We start from the raw sequence: 14,392 nt of genomic DNA, 5'->3' as shown, positions 1-14,392 counted from the left end.
AAATCCAAACAGTATTAACAATATATAACTTGTAAAATTTTCAGAACTAACATTTTGATTCAAACACGTACATTTGGTTGTATAACCGCATTACGAAAAAGGCCGTCAGTGGGGCGCCAAAGACGACGATGACATCTCGGAAGTTCTCTATCAGCGAAATCTCTGCCCAAGTCTCTGAGGTCATTGTGCATTTTTATACGGTTTTGACAGTCGATCTCCAGAATACACTTGTACTCTAGGTTCTGCAGATTCAACTTTCCTCCCCAACCAGATCTGTCCCATATGCTTATGGCCAGATCTTTATCTTCTTCTATGAAGAAACAGGCAATATCTAAGAATATCTCTCTTTCCTGGGTGTCGAGACTGTCGTAACTAATCCTAAGACTGTTTTGTATTTCGGGGGGAAGTACTAAACCCGATAATTTCAGCAATTGGGCTTCCCAATACTCTAAATATTGTTTATAAAGATGAGACCCTAGCACTCTGAGAGACAATGGCAATCCATCACACGCATCCAAAAACTTTGCAACCACTTCTTCAAATCCCGCACGGGGTTTAGGCTCCTGAAAGGCATGCATGCAGAAAAGCCTTTGTGACTGTTCTCTGTCGAGGCCTGACAGCTTGTAAATCAACGAGACTCCGTTGGTTTAAAGAAAATCCCTATTGCGAGATGTAAGTAGGATTAAGCTATCGGAACTAAGAATATCTTTAAGAGGTGAAAATAATGCTTTTAACTGCCTGGAATCATTGATATCATCCAAAATTATGAGGGCTTTATAACCCAAGAGACGATGAGAAAGCTCTGATTTACCTTCAACAATGTTACTAACTGCCAGATCCCCTGAAGTCAAGCCTTGGAGGAGTTTATTTTGCACAGAAATTAAAGAAGTTTCGGCTCTCACATCTTCCAAAAAACAAGATCCACGGTAGGCTGACCTGTTGCGGTTAAAGAACTCTAATGCCAAGGTTGTCTTCCCTACACCACCAGAACCCACAATCCCCACAACCTTGGTCTCCACGCTGGGTCGCTGCTGCAGCATCACTGTTTTCTCAAAATCTTGTAGCTTTTCGTCCAAACCAGTTGGATATTCAGCTACAAACAGTTGAGGCTTTCTAATTTTTTCTTCCACCAATTGAACTACGTTCTCCAGGAGTTTGCCTTCGTCGCTGGTTATTCACAGTAAAACCAAACGTGAGTGCGAAAAACTTCGTTTATCAATACAATCAAACTATTAGGGACACAGAGACTAAAAGTTCTTACCCATAATATGCCTTTAGCTCCAAACCGCAAGTGTGAAACCTCAAGCAATGCTTTTTTCCAATCTGCAATTCTTTGTTGTGGGTATCTCCTTTTCTTTTCATGACCTCGCAAGGCTTAACCATAGACTCCATTGTTGCCCGCCGCGCAACCAATAAATCTCAAGATTTGACCCAATAGTCCATGTTGCCTGTCATCTGTCCTGATCCGTAGATCACAAGGATTAACATTATAAAAGATTGGAATAACAGTAAGAATGAACTAAATTACCTTATCGTCTACAAAGGCAGCCCAGAAACGAGCAATGGCTCGGTCATATGGATCTTTGGGAATTCTTGCGAACAGGGTTCGATTTCAGGAGCAGCTCGCTTTTAGCTCTGAGATTCTCTTCCGCGAACTGGTAATCGATACCTAGCAAATGCCACTCGAGTCATACCGAACCGCTTTACCTGCCCCTTTTCTCCCCGTTTTTTTATTTCAGTTTTATTTTAGTTTTCGATCAACGATCTAAGGGTGAACAATAAGACACGGGGGCAGCTGGGGGAGTCCATTTCAGATGGGAACGCCTTACGGCGTAAACATAATAAATAGTTAATTACTTAGATGAAATATGTCTTATTAAAAAAATATGTCCATTAGTGGAAGAACACCCGACTTAGATATTAGTGGAAGAACACCCGACTTAGATATTTATAACGAGTGCCCTCATTGTAGTATTCATCATTCTATCAATTATTTATCTATCAATACATTTATACAATTACGGATTTATTCTATCTTCAAATACAATCAAAAACTGTTTATTTACGCCCACATACATAACAGATCCGAAATATAAGTACGTTATAAAAAATTCCCTATACCAAAAGCTTTATTAATTTGGAAGTTGGCTTTGAATCCAAATCTCCAAATCCCTACATGTAATAGCGCCCTTTGTCTTTGCTACAAACATCACCATCTTTGGCTTCTTGTCATTATCCAATTGCATGTTTTACTACTGCAATGGTACTTCCATGTTGGTGAATTTTAGTTTGCCATCCCCAAAATTTGCTCATAGAGCTCTCTAAATATATAGTTACCTGTTTATTTATCCATGTTACATAAATATCATAAAAGAATGGTTCTCTGGTTCTCCCAACCTATGAGTACGTATCTTCCTGTCAATTTAACCGTGCTTCATAACTCTGATAACACAATGGTAAAGTGAAAATATGTTCTGGACATTGAAATGCTACATATATTAAATAGAAAATATAACACCTATTCCTTGGCTACACATCCATGATAGAGAATATAGATAAGCTTGATTGGTAGGAAAGTCATAATCCGCAGAGGAACACTGCTCATCATCACCAATGCAAGATTGCCAACATATATAAGCTTGGTCATCATGCAACCAAAATTTAACGGCTATTCCATGGCTACCAATCATAATTGATTACGTAAATAAGCTTGACTAGTAGGCAAGTCGTAATCCACAGTGGAACACTGCCCATCTTCACCAGTGCAAGATTTGCCAACATGCATAAGCTTGGTCATTATGCAAACCAATGCTTATGGCTTGTTTTACTGGGTTTTTCTTTTTTCACTAACTCAGGGTTCATTCACTCAATGCTCGAGACATCCACAACTATCTCTACAAGAACACAGTTTCTTGTTGAAACAATAGAAACAATGAGCATCCCTCACGACAATCTCCTGCATAAGAAGCTTGGGCATGGACTTCATAGCAGAGTGACAATGACTAGAACTTAAAAAGGTTCTTCTGTACATGTACGACTGTCTTAGGAGAACTGAACATGTTATAAAGTCCAGAGTCCAAATGCGATGACCAGATTTTGCTATGGTGGGAAAGATCGTGATCCTTTTACTCAAAACCATTTGGTAGAAATCCCATGTTGGGTATGGTGGAAACGAACGTCATCCTTTTACTCCTCAAAACCATTTGGTAGAATTCCCACGTTGGCTGTATATGCCACAGATTTGGTAGAATTCCCACGTTGGCTGTATATGCCACAGCATTCATCTGATCAGACAAAGTTTCAACTTCGCATAAATTGTTTCTCTTTGTGGGAGTAGTCTATCCCCCTACGAGGAAAGCATGGACCTGTTTGTTAATAACAATCCAACTGCAACCGGGTTTCTTTTTCACCTTCCTTTCTTTCATCCTGTTCCGCACACTGCCAATGTCATCCCACCTACCAGCTGCTGCATAGATGTTTGACAACAGTACATACGGTGCTGGATTTTGGGGATTCAGCTCAATAAGGTGTTGTGCTGCCTTTTCTCCGAGGTCTATATTGTTATGCGTTCTGCAGGCACTGAGAAACGAACCCCACATGTCAGCATCCGGTTTAAATGGCATTTTGTTAATAAGGTCGTTTGCCTCATCCAAGCACCCTGCCCGGCCAAGAAGGTCTATCATACAGCCATAGTGCTCCATTGCAGGAGTAATGTGATAAAATCGAGTCATGACATCAAAGTATTGCCTTCCCTCGTCCACTAACCCTGCATGGCAGCAAGCAGACAAAACACCCACAAAAGTAACACGGTCAGGCTTTATGCCAGTGAATTGCATTTGTTCAAAGAGTTCCAGGGACTCCTTGGCACATCCATTTATTGCATACCCTACAATCATTGCAGACCAGGAAGCAGTGTCTTGTTGGCGCATTCTGTTAAACACCTTGCGTGCATCTTCTGTGCTCCCACATTTTGCATACATGCCTACAAGGGTATTTCCCACAAGCACATCAGAATGAAACCCACTTCTAATTACTACTTCATGGGCTTCATTGCCTCGTTCCAGAGCTGCCAAAGCTGAACATGCAGGTAAGACAATGACAAAAGGTTTCTGTATTCGGTTTTATATTTACCATTTGCATCCGTCCAAAAAGTTTCAGGGCGTTTTCAGCTTGCCCATTCTGTGAATATCCTCCAATCATTGCATTCCACGAGACAACATTAGATTCAGGCATTGTCTTAAACAAGTTTAGAGCCTCTTCAACTTGCCCATTCTGTGCAAATCCAGAAATCACTGCATTCCACGAGATCACATTTCTTTCAGGCATGATCTGAAAGAGCTCGAAGGCCTCTTTAACATATCCATTCTGCACATACCCTGCAATCATAGTATTCCATGAAACCAAATTATGTCCAGGCATTTTCTCAAACAGCTCCACCGCGTTTTCCACATCCCCACACTGCGCATACCCTGCAATCATTGTATTCCATGAAATGACATCTCGTTTGGGCATCTCTTGAAACAACTTCAGGGCATCACCGACCAGTCCATTCTGTACATAGCCTGCAACCATAGCATTCCATGAGACAACATCTCGTTGAGTTATTTTGTCAAACAATTCGCGTGCAAACTCAATAAACCCGTGTTTGGCATACATATCCACAAGTCCATTTCCCACAAACACATCAAACACATTCGTTTCGAATCCACCCTTACGAATTTCACCATGAACTTCCCTCAGGACTTCCAAATCAGTACACGCCGGGAGAATGCTGGAAAAGGTAAAATGATTGGGCTGTAAACCCATATCTTGCATTTCATGAAAAAATCCCAAGGCCTCCTGAGCATGCTCGTGCCGGGCATAAGCTGCAATCATGGCGGTCCACGAGACCACATTTTTCAGAGGCATTTCATCAAAAACCCTGCGAGCCTCTATGAGGCTCCCTAACTTAACGTATATACTAACCAGTTTATTTCCTAGCGAGATATCCTGGCATTCAAATTGCGTTTGAACCATGTGGGCATGGACTAGTTTGGCATCTGGAAGAGATTTAGCATTCAGGCATCCCTGCAACAGAGAATCGTAAGTAGAGGAGTATGGCCAAATCCCATTCTCAACCATGTCCTGCAAAATGCGCAGTGATTCCCTCAACCGACCCTGTTTACACAAACTTTTTACCAACCCATCATTCCCTTCTTTCGTTTTCAGAGTATCTGTTGTAGCTTTGCATCTGTTGGAAATTTCGAGAACTGGTTTCACTGACAACACCATTTTTCTTCTTATGATCGTTTCTCGCTGCCATTGCCATGGCTATTTTATTAGTCCCCCATTACCTGCCGCAAGGCAGCAGGGACCATTGCAACGAGTACGCGTTTGTTCCAATGTATTTCAGGAGCAGCTCTGAGATTCTCTTCCGCGAACTGGTAATCGATAGCTAGCAAATGCCATGCGAACCCGCACAATGAAGGGACTCAGAGTCATACCGAACCGCTTTACCTGCCCATTTTCTCCCCGTTTTTTTAGGGACCATTGCAACGAGTACGCGTTTGTTCCAATGTATTTCAGGAGCAGCTCTGAGATTCTCTTCCGCGAACTGGTAATCGATACCTAGCAAATGCCATGCGAACCCGCACAATGAAGGGACTCAGAGTCATACCGAACCGCTTTACCTGCCCATTTTCTCCCCGTTTTTTTATTGCAGTTTTATTTTAGTTTTCGATCAACGATCGAAATTCGTTCAATCGTCTAACACCATCCATCTAAGGGTGAACAATAAGACACCGGGGCAGCTGGGGGAGTCCATTTCAGATGGGAACGCCTTACGGCGTAATTATTTTACTACCAGCCAAGATCATTCGATCATCATAACTTGTACTAATGAAAATCCTTTTTCTTTACCAAATTTTTTTTAACTCGTTCGGAAAAGTCATGTTCTAAATCTATTGTAATTCTTACAAGCCATTAGGTTGCATTTGAATGTTCTAATTTGTTTGTCTTTTATGTTTCATAAAGCTTATTTATACACCCAAATTATTTTAATCTTATCGCTTCCCATATTAAATTCCTTTACAAGATCTATAATCCTTTTACTAAAAGTATCCTTTTCTTGCTCTAGATTTGAAATCCTTCTATTTGTAAGATATCAGCAGAACCCCATCAATACCTGGATGGAGATGAACATCAATATTGTGAAGTTTGAGGTTGCATGCGTTGAGTTGACACATTGGAATTTGAGTAAACTTACGAATGTGTCCTTGAACTTGTATTTAATATTGTCTTAATAATATTAATCGTGATCCTTAGGAGATTCTTTTACACTTCCATTTTGTATTGTTACTTTTGGGTGACAGTCCCATTGACCTACTTACGAAGGTCATACAATTATTCGTGTATGATGTCTTCATGCATACAATAATTTGTATTGCATGTTTGCACATTCTTCACAAATGTGACCCTAGTTTAGTCTAGATTTGAACAAATAATTTGTGCTTATAATTTCTTGTAGTTACAATTATTTAGATATTGTTTTACTCAAAGACACATATAGGTCAAAACTATGCATGACCAATGAAATCTGCATATGTTACTCAATATAATAACCTGGTAACGTTAAGTTCACTTCAACAGAATTTTCCCTAATGAAAAAATTACATTCCAAAATGGATTGCATCATCAGGTGTAGATGCACCAAATATTAAGTTGAAAGACAATTTTTACAAATACATAGTCTCATACAATGACCTATACTTCATGATATTATGATATCTCATTGGAACTTTTATTAAATAAACCCTCTAGAATCTTTTCTATAGTGGAACCCACTTAAGTAGCCATCAACATATGTTAATGTTGATAGAATGGCAAGGACGTCTTACCTGATGATTTATATAGTTTCCATTTATCTACTTAAATTTTTTATTTTTGCTCATGTTCTCCATGATCTATGGAAAGAAAACACTTAACATTTTATTTCGTAAAGGCTCGTCACTTCTTCCCTTAATATTTCAAGATCTCTATATGCATAAACATTATAGCATAAACATTATTTCACTTTTTCCTAAGCTTGTTATATGATTTACTCCTCTTATGTGGAGGCATTTAATATTTGAACCCTCTCATTCCTAAATGATATATATATATATATATATATATATATATATATATATATATATATATCTCCTTCTTACAGATGTATTACCGGTTATCCAATTGATTTACTCCTTCTATAAAATAACCATACTTTAAAATTGTTTATTTCTCCCGCTCTACTATGAATCATTGAAGAGTATGAAAGTATCTTAGACTGATTTAAGATCATTCAACAATAATTTAAGTTGTGACAAACTTCCACCACATATAATAAGTATAATTTAAACTTTCACTTAATTCAATAAGTAGGCACAATAAAAACAATCGCTTCATTAATCACACAACAAATAACATGTTGATTATTCTTTTTCATTACTATTTATTCAATATCGTAGAATGATGTGTTTATTCTTCAAGCTCGATTATGAATATCTAGCATCTTAATAAGTTCTTAACACAGGTTGATTGTGAGAGTTTTCATCCATCCATTCATGTAAGCATATCACTACAGCTCATTGTAATCATGCCATTGGGCCCTTCATGCAAGTCATACATATATGTAAACATAGGCATGTAATCACATCATGAATATCTCCTTTCAACATAAAACTTCGAAGATAAAGTATTCCTATCCTTCTATTTTATGCATAAAACAGAATAATTCGTATAAACTGTACACATTCTTCTCTGTGGTTTGTTTATACACAAAGTTCCCCCAAGTCTATTAAACTTGTTTTGACTACTTAAATAAGTATGCAGACTACTCTGAAAACAATATCATTGTCATCAAGGAAATCATGGCATATTTATCAACATGTTGGTATTTTTTTTCACACAGTTAGTGTACCGAATAAAACATGTGCAATCTTCATCAATACAACCAATACCTTCCACTACTAATAGGTATTTGCCATGTTTTTTTTTTCAGCTCCCATATTTAGTCTACATAGTCTTCCAATGTACAAAGTCATTTAGTTAGAAAGAGTTCACTCATGCAATTCTGTAATCTTAACTTCATAATGATAATAATTTCAAATCTATTTTTAGTCGAAGTATTTCCTGAATTATTTTCATGAAAAATTACTCCCCTCGATTGCTTTCACTTGTGATAAAAGAAAGCTATGCCGTTTAAATTAAATTTGGAAGCTAGGGAATGAGCTTATAAATATTTACTCTTATTAGGAAAACCATGCTTAGTCTTATTACCCAAGTCTCTTGTCCTCAGTATGCAACATTGTCATTGATAATGTACCGTAGAAGTATAATCACATTTACCGTTCTATGTGACAAAAGAAATAGATTGGTTAATCAAGCAATTTCTTACCATTGGAGGACTTTTCATTCTAGCTCACAACTGTAAGGCATACGTAAAAAAGACAACACATTTAATTTTCCACAACATGTAAATTTGTTAGGAAGGACACATGGATTTTAGAGGAGAAGTTCACTTATAACAAAATCCTACTATGGCATGCAACTTATGTTAAGGGTAACGAAATAGATTTGAAATATGTTGGGCTTCACCAGTGCATGTTTGAATCGTGTTGTTGATAGCAAAGTAAGTGAAGGGGGGTGGACGAAAGGATTGATTTAATTATTGATCATCTGCCATCTTCCCATGACATCTCATGTGGCTTGAACATCAATCAAGTAGGGTGTCTGCATACCCCATTGTCCTAGGTGTGCTGAATTGATCAAAAATTTCATCATCAGGCTATCTCACCCTATAGACAAAAATGAACACTTGAATGCAGCAAGCACTATAATATAGAACACCTGTGAGCATGTCATCCTCCAATGCATGCGTACATAGATCTGCATCATTTGTTTAATCAAACTATAAGATATAGATTTGAACATTCTATCCTTCTTGCATTAGTCCTCCACCTACACAAGCATATGGTTTTTGAGGATATTTCACATATTATTATATTTTCAATAATTTTGGAGAGCTTTGATTTTCTAGTTGATGTGTTATATATTATACTTAGTCTTAAAAGTAATTATGTACCATGATGAAAGAAATGTCAATCATTTGCTAGTTCACAATTAAATTAAAATTTATAGATCTCAATAATTTGTTAATTCACAATTAAATTAACATTTATAAGTAAAGGGAATATCAAAGTAAATTTTAGTTTTGTTTAGATGTTATTTAGTGGTTTAGTTTAAGTGTTATTTTAGTGATTAAATTCAATTTATATATCTATAAAAATAGAATATAACATTATTACGATTGAATCCCAATAACATTGCCCAAATCAAAAGGAAAAGGGGCATACTTAAAAGGGAAAGAAAAATGAAGCAGATATGCATCACCGTATAAATATTAGGGAGAATTATCTACAATATTTCACTACAGCTCCAATGTAATCCCTGCGAAATAGGGCAACGTCGACATAACTTCCCTGCAAATTGGATCTGCTTTTCTCGAGTACCATCATCTGTTAACACGCCAATGAAACGCATGTGGTTCCGTGGTCCCCGGTCCCTCCCTGTGTATGTCCCAAAAACGCAGATCAAAATTGACGTCCGACCAACAATTCCCTGACATAATCAATTCCGGAGGGCAGAATACCTGGCCAGTTTGAAATGTCGTTTGAAATGCCAATCAAAGATTTCAAATTTCCGAAGTAACCGTTGCGTTGTGCATGTAACGCCAAAAAGGCCAATAACGATGTAACTTCCCTAGAGATTGGATATTCTTTTTTCCATTAAGCACATCGATTATGTGGTCCCTGCGCATGCCTAAAAAACAGTCACACAATCAAGTAGTTCATTCCATCACGCCACATCCTTATCAAACTTCGCTTTCTTGTTATTCCGACGTGCAGAATGCCTTTCTTGTTATTCCGATGTGCAGAATAGTTTGGAAGTTCCGGTAACTGATTTTAAATTTCGTACGAACGGTAACCGATGAGTGCCTCATTTGTCTATAAAACCACATACAGTTTTAAAGCATTCATTTCATTCCTCTCATATCTTTGGCACTCTGAACTGTAGGTTGGTCGTGTGGATGGTCGATGTCTGTATATATTTGTTCAATGTTTTCATATAGGTGATGTCTACAGTTGCTCTGTGGTTTATGTTGCTCAGAGGCTATCCGAAAGCTTTGGATGCATGGAGACAAGCTTTTCTTCTATGGAAAAATCTGGTATGATTTCATTCTTAGTATGCTAAACTTTTCTCCACTCAGATTTCATGGAAGGAAACATATGTTTTGTGTTTTTTGATAGTTTGTTTAGAAATTTTCGTGTAATCTTAATTGATTTTTGATGTGTCATTATATTTTTTTGTATACCCAGGAAGCTGCTGTTGCATACTTTCATCCTTGGAGAATTGTGATAAACAGAGTTGGTCAGGCACTCCATCAATCATAACAGGTAAATAGATACGCAATTCCCAGTCATACTTTTTTCTATAATAACAATAACAAGTATAATACTTATGTGTACCATATCATATTTTCAGTATGTTCGCCTGTGTTTCTCACCTTTCTATATTACTTTTACTCCACAATTTTTCTGTGTTTACTGTTGCTTTGTGTTGCTACTTCTATGCGTTTCTGTTATTACTAAAATTCTGTTATTACTAAAATTCTGTGTTGATTGTTGCTTTGTGTTACTATTTCTTTGAACGTTCAAATTAAAGTATCCAACGATACGCCCGGCTTAAAACCACTGAAATTTCTCTTTCTATGTTAGGAACATGCACTTTAGAGTGTCAGGGTTATCTGTGCCAATCTCTTCAGGTTCGCTGTACAAATCTGAGACTAGCTACGTCAATGAATATGACCAACTTACATCCTTGAGTGTATCAATGGGACGTTGTAAACTTACATCCTTCAATGTATAAATGGACGTTGTAAACTTAGGCACTTCTTGTTTTTGTCATAAACTCTTCTTGAGTCCGGCTTTTAAGGGCGTCAAAGCCGTATGGCGAGGAAAAAATGTACTTCTCCGTTCACCTTGCAATTTAATTTCCAACGATGTCGTTGAGGTAAATACATTTCATAGCAACCGTTTAGGATAAAGAAAGAACCATATTCCATGAATATGAGTAGTTTACATCCTAGAGAGTATAAATGGGAGGTTGTAAACCCGGCACTTCTTTTTTTTTTACAAACTCTTCTCCAGTCGAGATTTTAAAGGACTTTTTAAACGCTTTACACAATAAATATTTGCATATTTTATATAAAAAATTTAAATTCGTGATGATATATTAGGGATGATATTTTAGAAAAGGTGTTTTGTAATATTACAAAGACAATGATAATTCTTTTTAAAATCTCTTATAACTTTAATGTGTTTTATTGTTTTATATATTACAGATATTTTATTAAATCAATTATTTTATTCCTTATTGAGTATACTATTACATGTTATTTTCATTATATTGTATATGTTATTTTTTAACATTTATAATTCGAAAACCATTAGGATATATTGTTATTAGTATTGGTTTATTATTTATAAAAATATTCAAATATTATTTAAAAAAGAAATCTAACTAAATAATAATTATAATATAAAATTAAATATATCGTAAAACTATATTCATTTATTTTACAAAATAGTCTTATTATAAGTAATGATATATTTGTTTATTGGATTTGTGAACTTTAATTAAAGTAATAATATATTGTTTTTTTTTTTAACATTATTTGAGTATAATAGTATAATGTGTTGTAGATATTATGAAAGATTTGATGTGGGAAAGGGAGTGAGGAGGGAAATGGTGGTGGGAAGAGATGAAGGGTAGATGGGTGGATGGTAGGCAGTGGGAGTGTAAGAGGGAGGGAGTGGGAGTATAAGAGGGATGGATGGAGTGGGTCGGGTAGAGGGAAATTAATGAAGGAGGCAATGGGGGAGAGGGAAAGGGAGAGGGAAGGGGAGAAAGGGGAGAGATAAAGGGGAGGGAGTGTGGAAGAGGGAAAGGGAGAGGGAGAGGGAGGGAGGGAAAGGGGAGAGACAAAGGGGAGTGAGTGGGGAAGAGAGTGAGAGGAAGGAAGGTGCGGTGATATGTGTAGAGGAGGAGGATGCAATGGTGAAGAGATGTGGGTGGAAGGGGAGGAGGTTGCACGGTTGCAGACGGAGGCAGAGAAGGCGCAAGAGGCAGAGGGGAAGTGGGAGGAGGTGGAGCAGGAGGGGCGGGAGGTGGCGACAGAGGAGGGGGAGGACAAAGAGGGTGGCGGAGGTGGCGACAAGGGAGGAGGACGGGTAGGAGGAAGGGGAGGAGATGACGAAGGAGGCAACGGGAAAAGAGGAGGAGGGGGAGGTAGAGGCAGAGGCAGGGGTGGAGGTAGAGAGGCAGGAGGAGGTGGAGGAGGGGCCGAAGGTAGAGGTGTAGTAGGAGGTAGAGGTGGAGGAGGACGGGGCGAGGAGGGAGGGAGTGAGGCGGAGGAGAAGGAAGAGGAGGAGGAGATGGAGGCGGGAGGCAGGCAGAAGAGGATGAGGAGGCGAGGGGCAGGTAGAGGCAAAGAAGGAGGAGGGGGCAAGGAAGAGGAGGTGACGGGGAGGTAGAGGTGGAGGAGGAAGAGGAGGAGGGGGGAGGTAGAGGTGGAGGAGGAGGAGGAGGAGGGCGACAGGTAGAGGGGGAGGAGGCAGAGAAGGAGGAGGGAGCGAGGGAGGAAGGGGGCAGGAGGAGACAGGTTGGGGGGAGTAGGAGGAGGAGGAGGAGGAGGAGGGGCAGAGGAGGGCGGAGGAGGGTAGGTAAGCAAAGGAGGAGGAGGAAGACAAGGAGGAGGCAGATAAGGAGGAGGAGAAGGAGGCAGGGGGGTAGGTGGAGGAGGAGGAGGAAGTGGGGTGAGGCAGAGGAGGAGGCATGGGTGGAGGTGGATGGGAGGCAGAGGAGGAGAAGGGGGGATGAGGGCAGGCTAAGCAGAGGAGGGGTGGGGGGGGGGGGGGCAGATGCAGAGGAGGAGGGGGGGGTGGATGCAGAGGAGGAGGAGGAAGAGGAGGAGGCAGACAAGGAGGAGGAGGAGGAAGAGAGGAGGCAGACAAGGAGGAGGAGGAGGAAGAGGGGGGAGGCGAAGGAGGATTAGGAGGAAGAGGGGGAGGCGGAGGAGGAGGAGGCAGCGATGGAGGTGGAGGGGAGGCAGAGGAGGAGGAGAGGGGGGGAGGTAGAGGTTGAGGAGGAGGGGGGGGGGAGGTAGAGGTCGAGGAGGAGGGGGTGTAGGCAGAGGCGGAGGAGAGGGGGAGGAGGAGGACGTCGAGGTGGAGGAGGATGGGGAGAGGAGGAGGAGGAGGAGGAGGAGGGGAGTTAGAGGAGGACGCGAGGAGGAGGAGGGGGAGAGGAGGAGGAGGAGGTTGTGGATGTAGAGGCGGAGGAGGGGGTGAGGAGGAGGATGTTGAGGAGGAGGAGGGGGGAGGAGCAGGAGGGGTCGGAGGTGGAGGCGGAGGAGGAGGAGGAGGAGGAGGTAAAGGCAGAGGCAGATGCAAAGGAGGAGTAGGGGGAGTGGGTGGACGTGGAGGAGGGGGGAGTAGGGGGCAGAGGTGGAGGATGAGGAGGAGGAGGTGGTGGGGGGATGTAGAGGCAGAGGATGAGGAGGGGGGAGGTAGAGGTGAAGGAGGAGGAGGAGGAGGATTGGGGAGGGCGGGGGGGGGGGGTGAGGGAGGCAGTGGTGTGGGGGGCGGAGTAGTTGGAGGAGGAGGGGGGGTGGAGGAGGACAAGCAGGCAGAGGACGAGGTGGAGGAGTAGGAGTAGGAGAAGAAGGATGGGGGAGGGGAAGGTGGAGGAAGAGGCAAAGGAGGAGGAGTAGGAGGAGGAGGAGGAGGAGGGGGTGGTGGTAGAGGCAGAGGCAGAGGGTGGGGGAGGAGGAGGAGTGGTTGGAGGCAGAGGAAGAGGAGGGCGGGAGGAGGGGAGAGGAGGAGGAGTGGTTGGAGGTGGAGGCGGAAGGCAGGGCAGGAGGGGGGTAAGTAGAGGAGGAGGAGGAGGAGAAGGCAACGGAGGCAGAGGAGGATGAGGAGGAGGAGAAGGAGGAGGGGGGGAGGTGGAGGAAGCAGAGGAGAAGAAGGCATAAAGGGGGAGGTGAATGAGGAGGAGGAGGAGAGGGGAGGTGGAGGAGGAGGAGGAGGAGGCACAAGGGGCATGACAGAAGAGGAGGAGGAGGAGGAGTACGAGGGGTGGCGGAAGTGGAGGAGGAGGAAAAGGAAAATGGGAAGAAGAGGAGGGGGAGGGGGAGGAGGAGGAGGAGGAGGAGGGGAGGAGGAGGAAGGGGTGGAGAAGGGGTGGGAGGAGTCGGGGGGGAGGTATAGGCAGAGGAGGAGGAGGAAAGGACGAGGAGGAGGAGGTGAAGGAGGAG

General features: G+C 41.4%; 1 protein-coding gene and 1 pseudogene across 1 annotated transcript; both read right to left on the bottom strand.

Moving 5' to 3' along the window:
* Nucleotides 1-281: 281 nt before the first annotated feature.
* On the bottom strand, nucleotides 282-1,392 carry LOC149249367 (TMV resistance protein N-like). Its single transcript, XM_089452771.1, has 2 exons — nucleotides 1,262-1,392; nucleotides 282-1,167 (listed from the first exon to the last, which is right to left on the bottom strand). Exons 1-2 carry the CDS (start codon nucleotides 1,390-1,392, stop codon nucleotides 648-650), a joined length of 651 nt encoding a protein of 216 aa, XP_089308897.1. The 3' UTR covers nucleotides 282-647.
* A 1,148-nt stretch (nucleotides 1,393-2,540) lies between these two features.
* Nucleotides 2,541-5,694, bottom strand: LOC149249366 (pentatricopeptide repeat-containing protein At2g13600-like; annotated as a pseudogene).
* Nucleotides 5,695-14,392: the final 8,698 nt, after the last annotated feature.

This window comes from Pinus tabuliformis, chromosome 7, assembly GCF_031772625.1.
Source record: "Pinus tabuliformis cultivar Carrire ecotype Pingquan chromosome 7, CPIR1, whole genome shotgun sequence".
Classification (NCBI taxonomy): Eukaryota; Viridiplantae; Streptophyta; class Pinopsida; order Pinales; family Pinaceae; genus Pinus; species Pinus tabuliformis.
Note: the sequence above shows the minus strand (reverse complement) of the source record. Positions and strands in the feature narration are given on the sequence as shown.

Bases quoted from the DNA above. Each gene is read 5' to 3' on its own strand.
- LOC149249367 (XM_089452771.1), bottom strand. From the start codon at position 1,392: ATGGAGTCTATGGTTAAGCCTTGCGAGGTCATGAAAAGAAAAGGAGAT. The intron at 1,168-1,261 runs GTAAGAACTTTT...GTGAATAACCAG, and splicing joins GAGCTAAAGGCATATTATGG to CGACGAAGGCAAACTCCTGG.